General features: G+C 39.9%; 1 protein-coding gene and 1 long non-coding RNA gene across 3 annotated transcripts in view; one reads left to right on the top strand and one right to left on the bottom strand.

Moving 5' to 3' along the window:
• The window catches only part of ssbp2b (single stranded DNA binding protein 2b), a 120,592-nt gene extending 103,947 nt beyond the window's left edge, over window positions 1–16,645 (bottom strand). For both annotated transcript variants that reach the window (XM_066711902.1, XM_066711903.1), the window contains exon 1: window positions 16,517–16,645. In XM_066711902.1, the coding sequence (XP_066567999.1) occupies window positions 16,517–16,572 (56 nt within the window). In that variant the 5' untranslated portion in view covers window positions 16,573–16,645. The remainder of the gene's footprint in view (window positions 1–16,516) is intronic.
• Window positions 16,646–16,761: 116 nt separating this feature from the next.
• LOC136755370 (uncharacterized) lies at window positions 16,762–26,021 on the top strand. The gene is made up of 2 exons (XR_010817674.1): window positions 16,762–16,817; window positions 23,811–26,021. It is a non-coding gene; the product is annotated as an uncharacterized LOC136755370 (long non-coding RNA).

Raw genomic sequence — 26,021 nt, 5'->3', positions numbered from 1 at the left:
ATCCACACAAATAAAACAAGGCAGAAAATCAGGCAACAAAAAGAAAAAGAGTTCTGGCTTTCCCTGCATTCCACCTCTATTTATTTAATCCCTCACTTTTATTCCCCCATATCGTTTTATTGAATTTTACATGAATGCTCTCTATCAAAGAATTCAGTTTATTTTGCGTTAGTTTTTTCTTCTTATCCCATGGCTTTTGTCGGTATGTGTTTTTTCCATACATACAAGGACATCACGAATATGTACCTTCAAAAATATAATTAAACATTACAAATGTTATTAGCCAAACTATGCAAAGTACCAATATTTTGTAGCTAATTGTATCAAACACCTACATCCTCTGTTTAGCTCTTCCAGTCTAACAATATGTACTGCCCTCATGCATGCATTAATAGAAATGTTTGGGGATGTGGGGGATATTATATAAAGCATATAGCTACACACCTTGTGTATGTCATGGTTAACAGTGTAATACAGCTTCTTAGGCTAAAGCCGTTGATCAAATTTATTCCAAATATTGTCAATAATAATAATCTGTACCCTTAAACATGCACTGAGATTGAACATGCAGGCAGACCAGTCAACTGCTCTTACTGCTGTATTAGTCTCGGAGATGGCATATACTCCCACTCAATCCCACCTCCGACAGGAGAGGGAGGCATTCAAACTCTCGTAGGTCAATGTTTAAATATCTAAAATCGGCATTTGTAGCTTGAACGCATCAGGACAACTAATTAGGATGGTTGTCTTTCCCGCATGTAGTGTTGTAGTTGTAGCATATGTTGCATTTTCATGGTACTATAATATTTTACTTACTTACTTACTTACTGTTATAACCAGAAGGAAACCAAATTCAATTTTCAAGATTTATTTAACATTCAGATTTCTTGTATGTACAGTTGCTCTAGCTATCATTATAATGTATTTCTTTATCATCAGCAATATGATTATGGAAGCGATCTGTGTGTTAGCATTAAAAAATCCTGGCAATATTTGTTTCTCCTTTAATCATTAGATTCGTGTTCTCTGCATCCATACATGATATCAAGGAAACACGGGAGACATTTCCAAAGATTTTTGCAACTATCAGAATGATCAGTTTTGTTTTTATTGCTTTTATTCCTCAGATTGCGCTTCATTTCAAAACCGTCAAAGTGGACGTGAGAATTGGTGTATTGCATATGTCTGTCTGATTGGGCAAACTGACATAAAGCATTCATACCACAATGAAAAGGAACCCCCGTAACATGTCCTTTGATAAGGAGATATTTCTGTTTTGTTGTCTGTTGATTTGTTGGTCAAGCTCTAAGGCTGCTATACACCATTTGGGGCTTTAAAATGATTATATAATATTAACATTAATAACTAAACTGACTTCAGCAGTTAGAACGCCTACAGGTTTCACAATGAGTGTACCACACGGTCTTTACCTAAAATATAAAGAACCCAGAACAGTGTAACTCTCAGAAATCGAAATGAAAACCTTTACCAGATGGCCTTATCATTATAATCTGCCAGAATTTTCCTCAGGGTATTGCACAACATTTACATGTGTTCAGCAGAAAAGAAATTCACCCCGTTTTAGCAAAACATCTTTCATTTACATTGTAATGGCTGCATTGCCTGGAAATGTTATTGGCTTTGTTTGTTTGGCATCAACTGGAGCTTTGGTGTCCGAAGCAAATTAAGAAAATTAGATTTTAATCCATAAATGAATCTGGAAAATCCTAAATTGGGCAGATACAAAGATACAATTAGATGGCCATTTAAAGAAACCAAGAGTTGATCCTATACAGTATACACCACCATATCTTCTAACACAGAAAATCCTGAACAATACTAAATATCATGAGTGTTCAAATAATTTCTTGTGTAATATTTTAGGCAAAATGCGTGTTGCTCTACCAGATATTAAGCCCCTTATACAGAGCGTACTTTATACCTCAAAGAAAATTAATAATGACAGATTTTGATTTGAACTAAGCTGTTAAAGCTAGCATTTAAATGACCCTGTAGTAGTAACATTAGTTGTGGTTATGTAGCACTTATTGGAAAAACAAATATATTACAGCTTATTCCTGTTGAAGAAGCAAATACTTGACACCTGGCTAATATATTTCAAGCAACAGAAAGCAATACACCAATCAAATTTCAAGACAATGTTATCTTTAACTTAAAGATTCTAGTTTTGATCCAATGTACTGTGACTTACGGGAAGCAACGTACATCAGCCTAGATCAATACTTTATTTCAATATGTGACAAGCTATTGACTTCTGACAGTTCGGCTTCAGCAGATGCTAAGATGCTAAGTTAGATTACTGCGATAAGAATATGCAGTGTACAGCAGAACCAGTGCTTGGATACTGGAAAATAAAACTAAAAATAATATACAATTCTCAAAGGAAAACAGTATGCAAGTATTAGGCAGAAAATTAGTGGCACTTTTTTATGCCTAATTAAGACTAATCATGCCTAACACTGAAAAAGAAGATAAATAATAAAGATGAAGATAATAGAAGATAAAATACTGAACCCAAAAATACATTTTACAAAATGAAGGAAGAATGCACTTCAGACTATGCTTTAACAAACAAATATCCTTAGTTCATTGTTTCCAGGTTACCAGCACATAAGTTTACATTTCACAAGAAGTCCCTGTCTAATTGAAAAATTAATCAATCAATTTGTATTTGGTATAGGTTGGCAAGGTAGCCACAGGTGTAGAACTAAATAATTAAACCATTATGCATAGAGAGAAAAACAAAAACTCCAACAGGATGATAGACTTTAAAAAAAAAAAAAAAAAAGAATGGTAATCAGATATGAAAAACCTTGCACATCTAAATCAAATAAAAAGCCTAGAACAAAAAAAAAAACATCAGGATTTTTGTATAAATCTGCATAATGCAAGCACAGGTTTACTGGGATTAAAATGGAAACCCTCATCATTATTATTCCCAAACTGTGACATCCTGAGGTGCATATGCATATATACTGTAATGTTAAGCCATTCTGTTCTGCATGCCTAACCTTGTGCTAGGGTTTGGATGATGCCACTTGCATATTAATGCGCTGAAATATAAGAAAGGTCTACCCTGGCCATTCCAGGAACTAGGAAGAGGCGACGCTCCAGCAACGTGGATTAATCTGCACACACAAAATACTGCAGAGAAACACGTCCCCACTTGCTCACACTTTTTATCCTTCAGAACCACACAGTATGACCATAAAGTAGAACAAAGTCTAAAGGGTGTAAAGGGAGTCAATTTAAGGAAAACAAAAAACCTTTAACTGACTATATTATGAAAAATGTAAATTAAATGTTTAAATAAAGAAAACAAACTCAGCCAACTTAAAAAGCTGCCATGTCTTTTGGAAAGTGCACCACACGTTTCTAGCTATACCATTATGCCTATTCTCTCAGCCAGCCAGCCAGCCAGCCAGCCTTGAAGTCAGTACTGGGGTTTTGATGTCACCGTCGGTTAGTCTGGGTTTCCTACCACAACCATGTTGGTTAGCATCAGTGCCAGCTTCTAACAGGCCTCTAAGCCTCTCTAACATGAAAATCTTCATGTCTGACACCAATATTTTTCATGACGTACCTTCCTTGGCCAAAGACTGTAAAATGTTGCCTACACTTTTTAAAGTCCAGGTATAGTCCAGTTGTAAATAAGACATATTCCCACGTTTGCTCATAAGGGGTTAAAACCCAGCAGTATTAAAGATTACAGTTTAGGTTTGGACGGACTGGCCTGTCCATCATTGGAGGCACTTTCCATATATATATGATTTGTAATGTTCGCCAAACCCAAGCAGAAGCGTTTCCCACAATGCCCATTCCGGCCCCCTTTTGCCTATATTATTTCAAATGAGTGTTTATTGCCACCACTCTGTGTTTTTCATGACATTTCTGCATTTTCACAACTGTGTTTTTACAAAACAGCTCAGATATTTTAAATAGCTTGACTGACCAAACCCATAATCTTTAAAGCAGTATGAAGACAAAAGCACAATGTGACACAAATCCTTAAAAAATTACTCTCCCCACTATTGAGAAACACTGACAGCCAGGCATTAACAAAATTTATGTATACGTTTCATTTATTTATTTGCTTTTTTTTTTTTAAATAGTCACCGAGAGGCATGGGTAGTTTGTACTCAAGTTTGAGATAAAAGTCCACTTTCAAAAACTAGGACAACAACAGAAAGAAAAGAACCATTCTCGCAAACCTTTCTGGGGTTTACATGCTGAGATTAAGTTGAAGGTCTCCAAGCACACGAAAAGCTAGATCTAATTAAAGCAGAAAGTTCTGAGCCTTCTCAACATCAGAGCTTTGGGATTCCCTTCCTCCTTGAATGATAAACACTGAACCATTTCGAGCCTTTTAAGGGAGTGATAAAAGACTTCAAAAACCTGTAAGCACTCATTTTATTCACCTTTTATGTTATCTGATATTGTTGCTGTGCCATTGTCATGTCCATTGGTTTCTACTTCAGCTCTGTGAGGCTGACAGATGAAGAGGCTTTTGTTAAACAAGATGGTGTTTTTCACTCATCTTGGCAGAGCTTTCTGATTGTAAGACAGTGCTTTGGTTGTACAACTCACATACATACATTACATCTTCTGGGAACTTCAGAAAAAAATTACTAATTGAATTCCTAAGACATCAGGGGATATTATGCACCTAATTTCCAAATGCCATGGAAAAATCAGTTGTGAAAATACTCAATGCAAATACGCAGAGATGCAGTGTTTAGACTCAAGCAGGTTCAGACAGATTCACAGGTTACTGCCATTTAAAAAAAGGTTAAATTAAGAAAATGAAAGAGAAAATACTCATTTAAATGCATGCTTCTGAAAAACAAAGAATGTTCCATGTTAATCACTGTCATGCGAAATGCAACATCAAGATGAACAGTGGAAAAAGCATGTTTTGTGCAGAGATCTTCCTGAACAAAGACAGCTTTTTATCGGTTTTATGAGCCTGGGAAAGCACTGCATATTGGCCTTAAACATTTCCAGCTGATATCCTTCTGACAAAGCTGCTTAAAATAAATTTGAAATTCATTTCTAGGCTTCAGTTTTAGTTTCCTCTTAAAGGTGTGTGTGAAACTGTTGGCGTTGTCTCGGTCTCTCTAGAAAGGCAGTCGCTATTGTCTCGAGTTTCAGATACCACCATCCCACTTAAAGCGATTCTTTCGCAAAAAAAAAGACTTGCTCAATCCATATTGCATTTTCCTCTTCTATGTAAAGGCGTTCAGCTTTCACAGCCTTGTATACGGCAAAGGGATCCTCGTCAGGGAGAGAGAGAATGGTACTTGGGATGGAAGGAGCAAAGAGCGAGTTTGACTGAATTGATTTTCATCGCACTGACGGCAGCCGGCATTCAACTTCTCATCAGATGTGATAATCATTCACAGCGTGCACAAACTCCCCATTGTTGTGTGGAAGTTAGTGACAGCAGGTCCCCGAAATTCCTGTCAGTTAGGTTAGCATCTCACTGCTACCTGTCAGGAGAGCTGAGGGCTTGTAGAATAGTTGCCCAGCGTCTAGCACTCAATCACGCACAGCAGAAGCCCCCTCATTCCTTATTATCCCAGAGTTTTGTAGAAGGAAAACATACAAAGAGGTGCATGGCCTTAAGGGCAGTTTATTGTGGACCTGCCAAAGCCAACCGTGCCAGGCGGACTTGTACCGTTTTGGACGCACACGCTCTACAGCGCGGCACAGAGCAGCGCTGGCACGCAGGGAAGGAGGAAGCCCGGGCTCCCGGCAAAGGCACGGGGAAGCTTGTAATGGGTTGACTTCTGCCAGCGTGCCCTCGTCTCCTTAGCAGCAGAAGCCATGGAAAAGAACAGCTACTGTGCCTCTGGTTCATATGCCGTCTGTTTACAAAACAAGTGGGATTGACAATACCAGCTCCTGTACAGGCAGCCCGCCAGCCAGCCAGTGAGCCAGCGAGCCAGCAACGATTACTCCTCTGTCAGCCAATTGTAGCCTCACCCAGTCAACAGCAGCCAGAGAGCTCAGGCACAGAGTCCCTGCTGCAGAGGAGGCAGATGGAAACCAATGAGGCACTTGCTGGACAAAAGGAAAGGGTGATCTGGGTTACAGATAACAAGATACAGACAAGAGGAGTGACTTTTAAACAACAGTGGTCAGTGCGTCTCCAGCAACATGCCCGTCAATTAATATTATTGTTTATAATAATCATAATAATGGAATATTTACTTAATGGTCTACATAAGATGTAGAAATAATCTCCTTGAGTTCAGGAAGAGAAGCACAAATCTGAAGAGGATTCAAAGGAAAATCTTTAAACCACATGACACCCCCTCTGTCTCAGCTGAAACGAAGATATCACCTCACCAAGGCAACCATTCTTACATCCAATCTGAAGAATATATTACGAAATCAGAGAGAAATCCGAATGTAGAACTTTCAAAAGCCGTTTGTTGAAATTGAGACAAATCTGTTGTTTTCAGCATAATAAATATTTTCTCAGTATCTATACTTCCTAGACTGAGCTTCCCTAGACTTATGCCAGGAATAAAGATAAGAGAGTAGAGATATTAGCACAATGCATTAGTTTCTGTCTTTTATTAAAGATAAGTGATGTCAGAAGCTATACTAAATTACAGCACTGAAGGTGTCTGAAGACTTCCTCTATTAAACCCCACTATTAAAAAAGTCTGTATGACATGTGATTTGTATTTGTTTTTATCCGACACTTTTATTCGGGGTTTCCCCTTATCAGCATACAAGACTTTGTATATTCTTAACAGGGAAATTATTTAAAGGAACAGACATGAGTTATACATTGAGCAAAAGTACATTACAATAAACTAACTGCAAAATACTAGATGTTAGAAGCATTTTCGTTTAAAGGAAAAAGTGTAATAGACCTGATCTTGAAATGTTTGAAGCAGTATTTTTACATTTCATTTTAAAGCTGAAGAATTATGTTCAAAAGGCCTGTTTGTTGACAAAAGCGTTCGCCACGATAATTAGTGATTTTATGTCTTCAGACAGATCGCAAAGTCTGTGAACTCCAGCGAAGGAGACCATGTGTGTATGTGTTGCACGTATCAGTGTGTAACAAAAGCATGCAAATGTCACATCTACAATATGACCCAAATGTCTTTTTACTGTGCTGAGAGTTTGTGAATTATACTGCATCTAACTTACTGTAAACTTTATTACAACTCAGCAGGACCTCTCACAACTCTGATGGAATCACAGATTTTAGAGATTTGAATGCTACACTGCCTACTGCACTGTAATTGAACAGCAAATGACAATCTGTTGAGGCAATTATTGCACCCAGTTTTGTTAAAGCCAGTATAAACAATGCAAAGAAAGAATAGATGGAGAAGAGTGGGAGGACAGTATCTCCTCAAAGGTATTTAACTACAAATTAGCCCTTAGAAACCTAGTCTGACATTTATAGTCGCATACTATCACACAGAGGCCTGGTAAATTGGGATGATACATCTTTGTCATGCCAAATGTTTCTGACATTTATTATTCACACTGGGTTCTCTAAGGGTTAAAACTGAAACTCAACCACAAACGTTACTGCAGCTGAAGAACCTACTCAAGCACGTGAGGATATACAGTATCCATCCCATAAACCTAGACGCAGAGCATATTTCATCCTTTTAAACCTAGACTTGAAACTGCCACTTGCTATTCAATTCACCCGGTCACTGGGTTCCCACGACGACGCAGCTCGGGGGATGAGTACACACCCTCGGGAGATACAGTACAGTCTCGGCACAGTGCGACTGCGAAATGTAAAAAACAGCGGGGTTTAAGCATTAAGCGGGTGCAGACGCAGCTGAGATCGCTCACTCTGTCTCACAGGTGGTAGCCCCACAACTGGGCTTGATGTCACTTTGAAGCCAAGGATATGAGGATAATTTATGCCTTCCAATCCTGGGGCGCTTGGACAATTTCGAAGTTTGCTACCTGGAGTATGTACAGTGAGGGAAAAAAGTATTTGATCCCCTGCTGATTTTGTACGATTGCCCACTGACAAAGAAATGATCAGTCTATAATTTTAATGGTAGGTGTATTTTAACAGTGAGAGACAGAATAACAACAAAACAATCCAGAAAAACGCATTTCAAAAAAGTTATAAATTGATTTGCATGTTAATGAGGGAAATAAGTATTTGACCCCTTCGACTTAGTACTTGGTGGCAAAACCCTTGTTGGCAATCACAGAGGTCAGACGTTTCTTGTAGTTGGCCACCAGGTTTGCACACATCTCAGGAGGGATTTTGTCCCACTCCTCTTTGCAGATCCTCTCCAAGTCATTAAGATTTTGAGGCTGACGTTTGGCAACTCGAACCTTCAGCTCCCTCCACAGATTTTCTATGGGATTAAGGTCTGGAGACTGGCTAGGCCACTCCAGGACCTTAATGTGCTTCTTCTTGAGCCACTTCTTTGTTGCCTTGGCTGTGTGTTTTGGGTCATTGTCATGCTGGAATACCCATCCACGACCGATTTTCAATGCCCTGGCTGAGGGAAGGAGGTTCTCACCCAAGATTTGACGGTACATGGCCCAGTCCATCGTCCCTTTGATGCGGTGCAGTTGTCCTGTCCCCTTAGCAGAAAAACACCCCCAAAGCATAATGTTTCCACCTCCATGTTTGACGGTGGGGATGGTGTTCTTGGGATCATTCCTCCTCCTCCAAACACGGCGAGTTGTGTTGATGCCAAAGAGCTCGATTTTGGTCTCATCTGACCACAACACTTTCACCCAGTTCTCCTCTGAATCATTCAGATGTTCATTGGCAAACTTCAGACGGGCCTGTACATGTGCTTTCTTGAGCAGGGGGACCTTGTGGGCGCTGCAGGATTTCAGTCCTTCACGGCGTAGTGTGTTACCAATTGTTTTCTTGGTGACTATGGTCCCAGCTGCCTTGAGATCATTAACAAGATCCTCCTGTGTAGTTCTGGGCTGATTCCTCACCGTTCTCATGATCAATGAAACTCCACGAGGTGAGATCTTGCATGGAGCCCCAGACCGAGGGAGACTGACAGTTATTTTGTGTTTCTTCCATTTGCGAATAATCGCACCAACTGTTGTCACCTTCTCACCAAGCTGCTTGGCGATGGTCTTGTAGCCCATTCCAGCCTTGTGTAGGTCTACAATCTTGTCCCTGACATCCTTGGACAGCTCTTTGGTCTTGGCCATGGTGGAGAGTTTGGAATCTGATTGATTGATTGCTTCTGTGGACAGGTGTCTTTTATACAGGTAACGAGCTGAGATTAGGAGCACTCCCTTTAAGAGAGTGCTCCTAATCTCAGCTCATTACCTGTATAAAAGACACCTGGGAGCCAGAAATCTTGCTGATTTCCCTCATTAACATGCAAATCAATTTATAACTTTTTTGAAACGCATTTTTCTGGATTTTTATGTTGTTATTCTGTCTCTCACTGTTAAAATACACCTACCATTAAAATTATAGACGGATCATTTCTTTGTCAGTGAGCAAACATACAAAATCAGCAGGGGATAAAATACTTTTTTCCCCTCACTGTAAGTGGCAACCCCTGGATTGGAACTTGTGCCACATCCTTAGCTCTGGACTTATTATGAAGTCCAGTTTCCTTCCACCAACTTGATCGTGTATGTTTTCAGGGCTATATCAAGCAATGTGTTAAAAAGTCCTTTTTTGGAACCACACGCTTAACAATACCCAGGTGTAAAAAAGACCGATGTAGCTTTTGTGAACTAAATATCACAGGTGAGTTGGAACAAAAGGCATACTGTTTTTTTTTTTTTTTTATTGTATTGTAATTTTCACAATGATGAGCTGCTGAGGGTCATATTGTAGATGTGACAGTCAAATCAAGGAGCTGTGGGCTAAGGCCTATTCTCTAATTCATGAGTAATCATCTGCACTATTGAAATAGAAATAAAAGGAATTTAGTGGGGCTCCCGAGTGGCCTGTAAAAGCTTCTGGTCAGAGCGCAGGTTGAGCGCTTTACTGCAGAAAGTGCAACTGTGACCAGGATGCCCCCCGGGGAGTTGCCCAATTGGTGGAGGGCTTCCAGTCTAGGGTGGGCTTCAGTAGGTCAGGGACTCGAGACTCCTGTGGCTTGCCGATGGCCGTGAGCCTGCAGTGTCATCAGTGACTGTGCATTAGTCCTCCCTGTGATGCCATTCCTCTGCCTCCGTTTTGTGCTGTGGACTTGCATGGGATAGAAATGCAAAACTTGGCTGGGTACATTTTGGATGACGTGTCAGCTGTCCACATGTCTCTCATGTTCGAACAGGAGTAGCAGTGGTTTTGAAATCAGGATTGTCAATTTCCAAAATGAGAGGGTATAAAAGTAAGAAAATAATTGGCAATTCCAATGTTTTTAAATGACACAGACTATGGCAAACGTGAAACGTGTGTGTTGTTCCTGAATGTATAAATAAGGCCAATTATATTCTACTTATTTTGCTCCAGAAAAATTATTAGAGTATTTTAAGTCATTGAGTATCATTAAGTCAGTATTATTATTGAGACATTTGCTTTTAATTCATTGATCCTATTAGCAGCAGAATGAATGTGTCACTCATTACTTTTTAAATATATTAACAGCACTAATTCCCAATAGGAACAGATCTAGATTAAACTAGATATATATTATTAAAATAAATCATGTTTATTTTCATTCTGCAGCTGTTAGATGATGTCTATACCAAAAAAGTAGAATATTACATTTCCTGTCTTCATCTAATTTATTTTTTTTGCACCTACAACATAGAAACAGACAAGTAAATACAAAATAATACATAAATACATAAATATCTGAGTACCTTCTTAGATCAATTTATTTATTCACCAAAAAATGATTTCATTCACAAGCTTCCAAAAAGAGAAAAGCAACAACAAATCCAAACTAATAATATTGAATAAACAAAAAAATAAAACATTGTTGGACTACAAATGATTCAGGCAATCTCCAAGGCAGCTACAGAGGGCCCACGTCTGCACACTCAGACAATAGGAAAAAGCAAACCCTTGTGGACCATTCATAAGACAACCTGCTGTGAGCATCCCACTGAAGCACAATGTAGTAGGAGGCAGCAAGGCTGGCTTTCTCCCAAAGGTAACCCAACGTTGAGCTAGAAAATCTGTTTTCTTCACTGAAGTTACAAACTCTTCAGTCTCTTCACAATGTTCTTAACTGCAGTGTTATATTTAATTAATGTTCAATTAAAGCAATGAAAAAGCAAAACCTCGTTTAGAATGCCATATTTAAGCCATGTCACCACACTCTCTAAAGGATATTCCTGTCCTTCAAAGAGTTCCAATAAGGATGACCAAAAATAATGACTGGTCTGAAAGGAAAATCACAGCCAGGCAGGTTGGAGAATGTGGATCTCATATCTACAGGCGGAAGACTGTGTGAGGATTTGATTCAACCCCAACGACTACTTTAACATTGAAACGAGACTGGAAGTTAAGTGCAGGTCCTGACAATTGGAGACGCTTTTTGGGGCATCTGGGCCACAAAAATACACGTCCTGGCTACTTGGGTATGAGGCGCCACAGGATAAAGCACTAAGCTGTCCAATGGCATTGCACGGCTGGAAAGATTGTTTTAGTGGCTGCCCACAAAACCTTTTGCAAATATGACTTGGATTAAGGGTCAGGTGTAAAGACTTGATAGGAAGTCTGTGTTTACTTTTCAAATGCATAAAGATTTCAAAATGCATCATGTCTATTTTGCATAAACGTTATATGGCTATGTCTCAATTTACTGCTTGCAATAATGTGTATAAGCAGGGCTCACTAAGACCACTCAAACTGTATCCATTATCAAGTTAAATTTCCATTTTGCACCCTTAAATTCTGTAAATTGCCAGTGTTCATTTTATTTTGCTGAATACTACCAGCAATACGATGATTTGTCCCAGCTTGAATCTGAGCACTGCGTTGAACTCTCATTACATGTTGATAAGAGTTTGCTTATTTATTTACATTATGTGTTTTCTTCACGTTATGTAGAGATTATAATTGTTCTTCCTCCCCTGGTAGCATAGATTGTTTTCCCTGCAGAAGATTAATACTAATATATGAAAATGAAAGCTCACATTTTATTCCAGACTTCATTTTAGGGAGCACCTAGCATGCATTTTCACCAGTGCTTAACACTGTAATCAATTTCTGTTACAAAGAGTGTAGAGATCCATAAATAAAAGATGGTTTTCACTGGGCCAAATAAGGGTTAGGGTCTCTCTTTCTTTGCCACTGCATTTGTCCCAAATCAGTGATAATAGATTTTGTTTTAATACATTTTACTGTCAGTCTGTCTTCTTCCATTCCTTGACAATCGTAATGTAAACTGCATTTCTCAGAAAGTCAAACCAATTTATTTATTTTAATTATACAACAATGATCATTGTCAAAATAAATGTGTAAGCCAAACTGTGTGAAAAACATCTTAATTCACTTGCCTTTATCTGGATACAGATTTTTGAATTTGCATTATCTTGATACCAAAAATGATCTCTGCATTTTCTATAGCTGGCGAGAACCAGAAACCACTAAATATTATTGACAGTCTGAGGGATAAATAACCAAGAATCCCATGCCTGCTACTCAACCAAATAATTACGAGCATGCTTCATGTATATCAGGCCAGCATCCGTGCCATTGAGGACCACATTCTGAGATATGGTTTCTGCAAATTAAAGACTTGAAAACTGACTACCTCCACATCTGCTTTGTACGATGTAGCATTAAGCTACAAGTTGTTAAAAGCGGTACACCAAACTACTGTACGCAAACTTGATTTTGATCTGGTGGTTGCCATTTCTAAGTCAATATGCACAGTGTAAATGTGACCCATGCCCTGTACAACCATAGCTTGTAAATAAAATACGGTCTCCACTGAGCAGTATATGACGCAGATAGGTTTACTTAGCTTATACAGACATGACGCCCTATTAATTAATCTCCTGTGCTCAAAATGTATCAAAGCAAATCAGTTATGGAGCGGAAACTGTCCAAAATAATAGAAGCTGCACACCAGCTTCTGTAGGAGACTGATGAATCTTATTTTTTTTATTAAACAAGCTTCCATTTGAAATACAACATAATAGACCTAAGCCATGTTTTCACCTCCACCAAAGTGTTTTGGTCTGAGTAAGAAGAGGGTTCACCTATCCAAGACTCAGTACTCCACAAATGTAACTAAAAGCTATTATACAGACAATACACGCAACTGAGCTTTTAACTTGGGTTCTTCGTACCAGTGTTGACTTTCACTGCTCTGATTTATTTCATTATTTTAATAATAAGCACAATGAGTGAAGGGCCCTCTACTTCAAAGAAGGCAAAAACCTATCATTTTCATATTGAGTGGGAGGAGGAGGATTTTGTTTTTACCACCGTGAATGACAAATGTATTTGTTTAACTTGAAATGCACACTTGGCTCTGGTAAAAAATAAAAAATAAACGGGGGAGGGGGTGTGGAAAGACATTTTACAACGGTTAATAAATACTACGACAGAGACTTTTCAATTCATACGGAACATCGCAAAGGTACGCAAAGTTAAATCACACTTTAACTTTGGCTCAGCAGTCAACGTTCGCCAATAATCCACCAAATGCTTAGAACTGGCAACATGAGTCCCCTACTGTACAGGAGACCCACTTCAGCACCAAAGTCACACATTTTGCTCATGTCTAATTAGTACATCAAAACATAGATCACCTTTGCAACTGAACACTGTAGTCTCATTAACCTCTCTCTCACTTCAGGCAATAAAACGGCAAGTTTTCTGACAAATTGAATTTCTCTGAGCAGCCCATCTTCCATGCATTGAACTGTTCTTTATTTTATGGTTGCATATTCTGTTGCACTTTGCGGCCGGTTCAGATGAGAATGTTATCTGACATGCACAATTTCAGCAAAAAACACTTCTCAATGCTTCTCAGAACTGACCAAGAGGAAGTCAGTGCACAGGAGGTGTAAATACAACCAAAGCACACTTAACAATGGAATCAGTGTCCTTAAATCCTAAAGTTCACATTTTCCCTCATCCATTTTCTATCCCAAAATTGTTCCCTCGAGATTCTGTTCTGAAGCAGTGTTTACAGGGATAGTTGGCCATAAAAAAAAGCATCAATGGCAAATAAAAATATCAACCAATCACTCCAAAGTGCCAACCAACACCACATGGATACAAGTAAGAAATTCCCCAACATGAAAATCCAGATTATATAAGTGATCCTTTTAAGGAATAATATTATTTTTATATTCATACCATTATCCCCTGATTCTTTGAGCAGAGCAACATCTGGACACATTTATTCCAGCTAATCACACAGAAGATTCTTTGTTTGGCCAAAAAAAACACAAAACAACAGCCAAGGTGATTGCTGAGTTAACCATGCCTTGAGGTTTTCACCAAAGCTTTGCATCTACAGCCCTTGCTCCTCATTTTGACTGTCCAATACAAATCTTAAAAAAGGTGAAATAGTGACGACGGTGATGAATAGAAAGTTTGGAGCCCTGACTCATGACAGTCTCTGTAACTGACACAAGGCTTGGACATGGTCTCTCTCTCAGCTCTAGAAACACTAGAGAACTTGAACTTGCTGGAAGGAACTTGCCCAAGCACCAATCTAAACAGGTGCGATCATGCATTGCTCGTGAAATTTAACTTCTCCCATGATCTGAATGCAAAGTGTTATTGCTGCAGGCGAGGTCTACTGGCCACTGTGGTACACATCCAACAATGGTGCTTTCAGCATAATATGCACCACTGACCCCATCGAGAGGCTCGGGGGGGAATGTCATACCATGGAGTTCGATCAATTCAGCACCATTAATAACAGATTTAATAAATAAAACAATCAAAAAACATGTACAGGTTTGCTTATAAAAAGAGTAGCAACTAGACATTTTTCAATTAAGACTTCTAATTAGTATAATTTATTATAATTATTTTAATTACTACTACTACTACTACTACTACTGAAATACTTGGTTTTAAACTTTGGGGAAATTACATCCAGAATATATATATTACCATAGCTAGGTACCATGTATGTCCATAGTTCAGTCCTTCCTTATGAAAAAAATAAAATTAACTTCTTATTCCATCACAGTGAGAACATAATACAGCCCCCGTGTTAGAAAAGCATTGAAACTTGAACACTTGTAAAATAATTGCATATCACAAAACATCATCATCAACAACAATATCAGTAAAACGCTTTCTTTCATTTCCTTCACACTACCTAGCACGTCATAATGCCTAGCATGGCACGTCTACTTCGAAAACAAAAAAACATGTGTACACCTACAAACTACATATAGTCAGATGTTTGAAATCACAGGGTTCATCTTCAATCCGACTTTCGTGCCATATCTCACTCTTCTACACAAAAGCTACCAGGGCTATCCAACTTGTCCTGAGCAAGGGCTACATCACACTGACATGTGTCCATCAATGCCATCAAGTCGAGTAAAGGGGACAGATCGTTAAAACCCCGATATCACGCAAACAACCCTCCGACTGTCTGGAGCCAAGACTGTTGCATAACTTCCAAAAACTGAAGTGGAGCTGGGCTCATCCCCACAGACACACACGGCCGCCCGGTCCGGTCCATGCAAGGCGAACTTTCTCTGTGCACGGACGGACGGACAGACAGCGGCGGGATACTGCCTGCACTGTGCGAGCCAGGGGACATTTTCACACGCAGCCCGACAGGCTCAGAAATACTGTAGCACACCAGCTGCTCATGACATTGGTTGCAACTTTGAACACATCGTTTTCAACCCCTCATTTGCACCAATACAAATAACAAACACCGTATATAAATCTGCATGCATGCACGTATACATATTACATACGTATACTAACGTGCACACAGATCTATATACTAGCACACTTGCTAACCCGCACGGCATGCATGCACAACTGCATCTAGCCTGGGATACAACACAGCTAACTTTGAGATGAAACGAGCGTCTCCCAAAACCCCATCTCCCATGCTGGAGCGCAACTTCCCATTCTCGCAGAGCCCGTCCTACACCGCGCCGCGTCGTCTCTGTGTCCTAAGCCCTCGCTTCACAGGCTCCTGCCCGCGACGAGCCCCTCTCCGCCCGAGAGACCCCTCTCCGCAACTTTGAGACGGAGCGAAAACGCCGATATCCCGGCCCCTGTGCACACGCAGCTGCCGTGCCTGGCTTTGCTCTCTCGGTCTTTTCGCCGTTTGTACCGCAGCCGCTCCGCCGCCGCCCGCCGCCCCGCTCCCGCCGTCCACGCACAGCCTTCCTATCTTTATATAGCAGTAAAGTTACTAAGTTTCTCTCTCGCTGGCCGCTGACAGCTGACAAAACCCAACTTTCCAGCGGCCGGCAGCGCTCCGCCAGCGCCAGCATGCACCCCCCGCGCTTCTCCGCCGCAGCTCGGCGTCTGGACGCTGCCGGTTCGTGCACTTTCTTCGTTATTAGTATTTCTCCCCCACCCCCCCATAAATAAACTTACTTTTCCCTCGCCTGGCTGTCGGACGGTACGCTGTTACTCTTGCCTTTGGCGTACATGCTTGCAGAGAGCCGCGATTGTCACGCACCTGTCAACCCATCACAGCCTCCCCGGGCACAACCCCGTCACCATGGCGACACCGGCAGCGCGGCCTCCCATTGGGCGCCGGGCTGCGCGGACACGCCCACTCGCCGTGGCAACCCCTCTGACGGACAGCCCGCCACTCCGCCCCTCCGAGCAGCGCCCTCCCTCCCTCTGCTGCTCCGGCGCTCTCTCTCTCCGCCCGCTCTGGCTGGGCATGTTGGTTAGTGCGCCGCCTGCGATCTGTGCCTGAACACACACACACACACACACACACACACACACACACACACACACACACACACACACACACACACACACTCCTGCCTTCTCCTCCCCCAGCGCAAAGGGGAATTAGAAACCGCCCGAGAAGGATTTTAAACAACTGGCTGTTCTTTGCATAGGCCTGCCCTCCCGCCGTCGAGAGAGAGAGAGAGAGAGAGAGAGAGAGAGAGAGAGAGAGAGAGAGAGAGCAGCGCGCAAGTTGGTTGGCAAACGCGGAGTGGATTCTGCGCACTGAGTGACTTTGCACTTGCACAAGATTAGGGGACATTGTACACGTTGAAACCTACACATGCAGCCATGCATCTATCTTTATTACTTTTACTCGTCACTGCAACATTTATTTCACACTTCTTCAGGGCGTATTTTGACATGAATGATTCATAATCATGAAAAGAAAGGAGGCATTTTCTTTATATAGGTGCAATGATTGACAGCAGTGTTACCCCTAGACTAAAGAATCTGAATATTGTTTAGCTGTCTGGCTGGTTAAATATCATCCCTGTGCCGACTGAAGGTTTGGATGTTTAAGAGAAAACAAAGTTGACATACATGAAAAAAGAAATCCCCATAACAGAGGAGGGTATGAATGGTTTTGTATGTGTTTACATTTAGTTTTTTGTTTTTTTTTAGTTATTTAGCTAGATTGTATACCACAATTACGTCTCTTTAGCAATCTCATTTTGGGTTGTATTTCGGTCTAGGGGAGAGGAGTAGGACTCCATTAAACTTAGTCGTCCATTAAGGATAGGCTTGCATTTCTACCGAGTTCACCAAGTTAGATGTAGAGTTTTGTATGGACCGATCTTCAAATGATGAAGTTGTTAGGGTTGTGGTTCAGGCCGTTATGAAGGATTATTCTGAGTGATTTAGCCACATTTTGCATTTAAGTTTAAAGGTCAAAATAGGGTTACAAATTGGTACGGAGTGAGGCTAGCATTGAATGGTTGGGATTGCATTTCTTCTGCGTAGGGTGTTGATTTGCATGGTCTTATCTTTAACTTTGGGATTTGGCTAAAGTTGTGGTTGAGGCTGTTGTTATGCCTTAAAATGGAGTAGACTGATTTAATTCAGTGGTGTATAGTGTCATATTTAGCACTACAGTGCAATATCAGAGTTCAACATAGAGATTCTGAACATGACTTTAGTGTTAGGCTAATCCATTATGATCTCTGTATTAACTGAAGATGTTTTAAGAATCATGTTAAAAAATAAACATATTAAAAAGAAACAGCAGTATATTATTATTGAGGTAGTTAGTTATTTATTTATTTTATGTTCTACTGTGTTATTTCCTTGATTCAGTGGCACACCAATTTGCCAAATCACAATGGTAGGAAAGCATTAGTTTACAGAAACACCTCAAATGACAAAAAGTCAGCTACTGGAGAAAACACCATCAGCACCACCCCCCTCCCCCCCCTCCCGCTCTCACCGGAGATAACACCTTCAACACCCCCACACACACACACACAGGAAATATTCTGCCTAGGGCCCCAACACACTCTAGAATCGCCACTGCTCTTATGTAGACCAACAAGGCTGAGCAACATAAGCATACATAAGATGATGGTCTTATGTGACTAATTCTGCACATCACTGTGGTCCCTTTTTAATTATTTAATGCAAACACAGCAGCTCAAAGTCGCAAAAGGCAAATTAATGTGTGTTTTGTCCAACAAAGCTTTGTTATATAACATTTTTATTTGCTAACTTGGCCCTGTGTCAAATGTCATTTTAGCATGTGGAAATGCTGTGTTAGGTCAGGATGTCCCTAATGGTTTGAGAACGTTGTGAATATGAATAAGGCTCCTTGCAAAGGACTTAAGTGTTCGATTTAACTGTACCTGTAACACTGTGACTAAAGAGGAGACAACTACAGGTTTATAATCAAATCATCTGTGAGGGTGCAAGAAAGTGGTCAGGAGAGGAAACCCTCAGCTGGATTGTAAAGTGTTGGTTCCTTTTGTTGTGAGAAGTTTCTTGAACAGTACCCACAAGTAGTGGAAAATGCGTAGGGGTGGGGGAGAGTTTTTTCGAAAAACCAAAGCTTCTTAAACAGAACACTTATTATTTGAGATATGCTTAAAAGCATGTTGGTTTTGTGGTCTGACCTCCATTGTGAGTTGAGATGAGACCACCACACTCATTTCATCTGAGATTTTGTATCAGACTGGAACATACCTATGTTCTTTAAAGTGTTTGAACTTTGACACTTCATTACTGATTTAGGCAGAACTGTCACACTACCAGTGAACTCTTGTTACCAAACATCTCTGCTCACAGATGTTTTATACATATCATCATCATCAGCAGCAGCAGCAGCAGCCTTCATCCATCCACAGCTGGATGAATGCCTCCCCAAGACATTTCCACTTTTCCAGGTCATTCCAGCTTAATTTCTGATTTCATCTTCCCATCTTCTACATGTTTTTCTATGTCTTTTGTGTCATCTTTCTATATCTCTTGGGAACTCTTTGTCCATCTCCATGTTTCTGGCCCATTGCCATTTTAACATTTTCACTCTCTCAATGATGTGACATATTTTTGTTTGTACTCAGATCCATTTACTTGTTATTCCAAAGCATACACCTTTCCATGAATCTTTGTCTTTGTATTTTTGCATTTAGTCACCACATTTCTGAGCCATAATTGAGCACTGGTAGGCAGATTTCCTTTCAATAATGTGCCTTTTCTTCCAAATGTACTCCATTCCATTTTCTTCTGATTTCTTCCATAAGATCTCAATCTGTGCTGATTTGTTGTCCATAGTGCACATAACTGTTGACTTCTTCAAGTATCTTTTGATCTACTTCTTCGCTTTCACAAAGCTATTGGACATGACTTTGGTTTTCCACAGCAGAAGCATATTCTCTACATTTTTCAAATACTTATCGAATGACTAAAATATGATCCATCGTTTTATATCCACTTCTACATCACTTCTGTAAAGACACACACATACATCCATACATCCATCCATACATACATACATACATACATATATTATTAATCAGATAAGAGACACTTGTCACATGCTTATACCATCTACCCTGAAATTGAAATGGGACAATCTTTAGAAGGCTACAGATTATGAAACCTCAGAATTCTGTGTTTTATTAAATGTATTATTGGGCCACTAGCTTAGCACAGCAATGTTCCACTTATATAACACTGTCAACCTGACCTACTTGGAAAAGGATGTACACAGTTCTAAATGAACGAGTCTCCTTGACAGAAATGTGATGCTCAGTCAGGAAAGACCACAATCTTTGTAATGCACAGATATTTTGGAATAAGCCTCCAATGGGCATCACCAGCAGGCCGTTGAATCCAGCTGTGCCTAGCTGTGTGAGCAGAAACATTTAGCCTCTAAGGTGTTCGGCATTTAGGAAAAGCAGTCAAGTGGATGCCCGAGATTCAATAGTCAGTTGGTTAATAAAATAAAATCAAACAAAAAATGCAAACATTGCAAAAAAAAAGGGTAATTTGTTTCCTGTTCCCTAATTAAGATATTTGCAGGACCGCACTTTACTTCTGCCTAAGGTGATACTGGACAGTTTTAATTGGTGTCCCTTTACACTACTCTGGTTTTATCTGAAATATTGATGGCTTCCAAACAGCTACCAGGGAATGAAAGAGAATGGATCTAAGATTAGGAGACCACATAAGTTGCCTTGCTTGGTGTGAAATTGCAGGACAAGGGGGTGAGCTGTTATGGTTTCAGCCAACTCCCAAGCAAACTGATTTCTAGTTACCTCATCCAGTAGTTATGAAGAAAGGAAGGAGAAGCACAAGTACTTCTGCATAACAAAACAAAAAAACTTACATAACAGGACTATTACAGACAAAGCCTTCTAGCGCAATAGGCTCCTGTCCAGCAGAGGACAGAAATTAAACAGAAATATCAGCCAGCCATTATTACAAGGAAAGGCCAAACAAAGAAACATCCTCTGGAAACTCAAAAGAAGGGGGGATGTGAAAAAAAAAGTTTTACCCCTTCCTTCCCAGAATCTGTCAAGATAATCTCTAAATTGGAGACGCTTCTGGGACAGCAGTTATGGAATCTTAAGCTTTGACATTGAGGTGTTTCATTACATGTCATGCAAGCAAATGATAAGCTATCAATTTTTGCATATTTTCAGATTCTAAAGCATCAATAAAGAAAGGATTGTGTTCTTATATATTAATTGTTTTGAAGAATGAGGACCTCCGACTGGCCCATGCATTAAAAGAAAGCAGGGACATTCCTGAGGATCAAATCCTCAGTGAAGTTCCTTGAGAGTCAAGTGTGACTTACCAGAGTTCATCTGCTACAGGGCGGTTAGGCGGCAGTGTTAAACAAATCTAGTGCTGTCATAAAGAGAGATCACAGCTTTTCAAGGGAATTAGGGTCACTCCGATGTCAGGCTGCTTAAGTGATTCCCTGTTCCTTTAGCTGAAATGTACCCTCTTTAACACTAACATAAGATTACTTTCTTTTGTAACACAGAACTAATGTAAATAGTAGCACATGCTTAATAGTACACAAAGGATTTTAGTCAATATACATTATGTTAACCAAAAAGAACAGAATCTAGTTGGAATCTATTTTCTCTCTCCTATCGTCACTCAATGCAAAATATAAGGGTACATTTCACAGGTACAGTATGGAGAGGATCATGCCTCACCTATGAACCAGCATAGTATATAAATCATCGTGTTAACCTTAATACAGATTTTTTTTCCATTGGAAGATGTTAACGCAACATGTAAGATGTAAAGTGTTCTTTCCCACAACTGACCCCTGCTCATTGATTCTCATTACAAAACATTTATTTTTGGTTCTCAGACAGAGTGGTTCTCGAGTCTTGTTTAATATTATTTGGTTATATAATTCCTATTAGTGTCCTGTGCAGACGCAAAATGTTTAAAACTCTTATATGCAGCATAATAATCGGTCATTTGCATATCACAACTCTCTTGATCTCAGTTCCTTGTTTTCTTCAAGGGTTTAAGCATGGTCTAAAACGTAATACTTCTGTAAATGCTTTAGATGACTCATACTACTGTTTTTACTCAGACTTGAGGTATATTTATATAGGGATAAAGTATATTTAATATTTGTTCTTTCTCTCACTGTACAATGTAGCGAAGACTCACTACAACCAAGTAATTAGGTCCTGGCCTAACTGTGGATTTTTTATGACTGGTTTCACAGAGTCAGATCAGTACTAATCTTGAACTTCCTCACCTAAAATAACCCTTACGTAGTCTAAAATTAGAGCAAATCACGGTCTGTGAAACCAGCCATCAGTGTTGAGGACCCACGCCATGCACGTTAGTTGAGCTCATAATAAATAATTGCAGGTGTAGATCCTGGCTGTTGACAAAGTGCACCGCACCACACATGTCACAAGAGACAGAGGGAGGGCTGTCTAGGTATGTAGAGCAGAACTCTGACAAACATTAGGCCAGGACCGCCAGAGAATTTCAGACAAAACTGTTTAATGGTCATGAAGTTGAACCATAATCAATCAGTCTTTGCTTCCTCTCCTAACATACAAGTCCAGAGGAGTATTATAGGCACTTTGTGTTACAACTACACCTGCTGCTAAGTCACGCCATATCATATTATTCAATTTTTAAAAATGATTGTGTATACTAGCACCCGTCTGTGAACAAAAGAGTTTAGGGAATACCGAACAGCAGAAGGTGTACAATTACACATACAATAGAAATGTGTACCTGTGGTGTACACAAGCAGGCTGCTTATGGAAACAAAAAAGACCCATAAGGTTAAGAATTCAAGCACCTTGATTGATTGACTGGGATAGCAATTAACAGTATAAATACAGATAGATAAAACCATCAAATATAGTGTTTTATCTAAATGGTAGGTTTGTGTTAGACTTGCCACATAGAAACCCCCTAGTGAAAAATACATTATAACGAGTACATGGTTTTATGTTTTTTGTTCTTCTTGTCCATGTCTGTTGTGTAGGTTTAAAATCGCCTTTAGCTTCTCATCTTCCTGTTTGTGTCTTTAAAGCAGGCTGCCATAACACATCTTCTTGGTATAAAATGCCTTGTTAAAAATGAACAGCAACAGCAACCATGATGACAAAATTACATGAATTAAGGCTAGGTCACAAAACCTGACATATACAGGTTATCGAGCCACAAAACTGTGGCAGAACTTTACTGACATGACACCAGTAATCCACCCTGCCACAACTTCGCTCCTCCCAGCCCCCCTATATTCAACCTCTCTCTCTCTCCCCCTGTAAGGTCGAATTAAGAAAAGTTTTGAAAGTGAGTAGTACTACCTCCCTCCGCAATCCCACTCAACTGCTGCTGAGCCGCTCACTCTACTACAACAGACCTAGCCATCGAGCAGAGCAAGCAGCCGTCCAAGTGACAAGTGCACATAAAGCTTCAGTCGTTTTATTCTGATTTCCTAACATTATTATACTTTAATTGGTTCACTGTATTTTAGCACAGCAATGCACATGCACTAATGACATTGCGTGAAGTAAAAACAGAACAATAGCCGCTGTGTTTTTCGAGCTGTTTCGGAGAAGTTTGCTGTGTCTCCCAGCAGCTCCCAGCATAACACGGAGACATGACCAGCCACTGCGAAGTGAGCGCTTCTTCTCCGCAGGACAGAAGCGACAGTGACGTTCAGGCAGTGCATTAAACCCTCAGCACACAGCCAGAAAAAGACACCCCACAACCACTGCAGTTTTCACACTATTCCCTGCAGAGAGCCTCCTCAGCAAAGTTGATTGTTTTTCTTGCTTTTCTTTCACGGACATTCATTTTTTTGTTGGTTGGTTTCTAATCATTATAAGAAGAAGAAGAACAGCAACTATTGTTCTTATTATATATTTAAAAAATATATTATTGCAGTATTCTTGTCCCATATTTACACTTAACTGTTTGGTCATTCCAGTGCCACCAACATCCAACTCCATGACAATCTAGAGAGGTGGTCAGTCCAGCGGAGCAGAGTGAGAAGGGGCCCCAATGCTGTCTGCCTGTAGTTCACACCCAGACCCTCTTCTGATTCGGCATGCTGGCGGCCCAGCACCATCTCCATTTGCCCCCTGTTAATCCGGGCAGTCTGTGACTGTCTACCGTTTTCACAAAGACATTTTAAACTGGCTATCATTGGCACAAGGCCTTCAAATCACCGAGGAAGAAGATTGGATTCAGTCTTCAGGAGATGCACACATCCACTGTCCAGTTTGTGGAAATAAATTCTAACAAATGTACTGTATTGAGACAGAGCTGGTTGGCATGGGTGCCTGAATCCTGGGTACCTGTAACGTTTAAAATGTGGGTAGTAAAAGAGACAAGTCAATTGCTTATGTATGATTTAAAATATGCAGAGATTAACAAAGAAACAAAGGAATTACAATTAAACCGCAAGATCACAAAACCATAAATGGATCACCAAAATCGGCAGCTTGATTCATAGTCAATTGTATAGCATTATCTGCTCTCCGTGCTCTCTATACTCTCTGTACGTAAAGGCAGTCACTCCCCAGAGACAGCTGGCCTGGTAAACACACGGCACACTCTCCAAAACAACTTCTGCTTGAAATGCGTGTGATGGCAGCTAAATAAAGCAAATTGCTGCTATTAGACTGCCATAATTCCAAGTCGTACACGTGGTGTGCAAATACTCATTAGGGCTAGTCAATTTACATTCTTTACATCCCATTTACAGAATAACGTTTTACATTTATGGTTTATTTATTTTTTGAAATGCCTTTCGGGACATCAGGCACTTTCACCTCAGCTGCCTTTTACCTCTAGCTTGCAAAAGACGCATTCTTCTGTCTGGATGATCAGTGGTGCAGTACAAAAATGTGCTTAAATGAAGCATCACTTTACGTATCTCACAGGAGCATACAGTCAGTGCATACCTGGGAGTGGTTATGAAGAAAATTTTCACCTGGAGGCTAATTTTAAAACTACAAACTTGAGCATGGTATAAATTGCCTAAACTGTTAAACCATTCATTAAAAATAACAAGCAAATGTTTACACATCATCTTCAAACCATATCATTATCAAAGCACATATAGAGTAACTATTGCGGCTTGATTATACTAGATTTAAACCTGTTTTTGTTGCTGCTGTTTTTATAGTAGTCAATCATACATTAAGTTGTGTGTTTGCATTTTATAAAAACACGGTCCCTGAGATGATGCCATCCTCAGATCTATCATTATTTAAGCGCAATATTTAAAAAGGATTTCAATTTTACGGAAGGAACCTACAATTCCACACAAAGCCCTAGAGGTGAAAAAAGTAGAATTTAATTGTAGAGTGTCCTTACTCTTTAATGGAACTTAATACAAAAAGCAACCGTTTGTTCCAGTTTCTGGCATTCTTGAGAAAACAATCGACAGTTGGCAGTCCAAGGTGAAAGATTGTAAATTCGCCAACTACAGTGACTTCAACCTCAGTGGTTTTCTCAAACTTGTTCACGAAACTAGGAGAGATCTTTCACGAAGACACTATCTAAACTCAAGCGGTGTTTGTCTCACAGTGTGTGCCGTAAACTGTCCACACAAAATACAATAACAAACAGCAGGTGAAACAGGTCCTCTGCTGTAACTTTGAGCCTCCTCACCCATTCCTGGAGATTTGTCTTTTTAGTTTGAATTCAGTATCAGTACTCTGGCTTCAGGGTTCCTCACATGAGCCTCTCCTTATTTATCTCCACATGTACTTTGAAATTCTCTTTCCTTCTAAAAAGTTGTTTCTAAAGGCGTCTCATAGGATTTTACTCAGCAAGATGTGAGAAAAAAGGACTCAGACTCTTGTGTTTAATTATTTTCACAAAGTATTAAACACAGACCTGAGACTTTACTCTGGAATCCTTTTGATGAGTACATTTTTACTAAAAAGAAAAAAAGAAAAACATTTTTTTTTCAAGAGCTAGAGGATCAATCATGTTTTTCTGTATTTTATCATGCAAAAAAAAAAATCTGTGAAAAATTATCTCTGGGTAGAGTATCCTCAAATTTTATGAGACTTAAAAATGAGCACCAGTGTTCCATTCATTCAATGCAAAAAATGGTTACATTATAGCCCATTTGTGATGTTAAAGCATTTTTGAGTGAATTTGTTAATTAAAATCATTACGGGAA

Source organism: Amia ocellicauda, chromosome 8 (assembly GCF_036373705.1).
Source record: "Amia ocellicauda isolate fAmiCal2 chromosome 8, fAmiCal2.hap1, whole genome shotgun sequence".
Taxonomy (NCBI): domain Eukaryota; kingdom Metazoa; phylum Chordata; class Actinopteri; order Amiiformes; family Amiidae; genus Amia; species Amia ocellicauda.
Note: the sequence above shows the minus strand (reverse complement) of the source record. Positions and strands in the feature narration are given on the sequence as shown.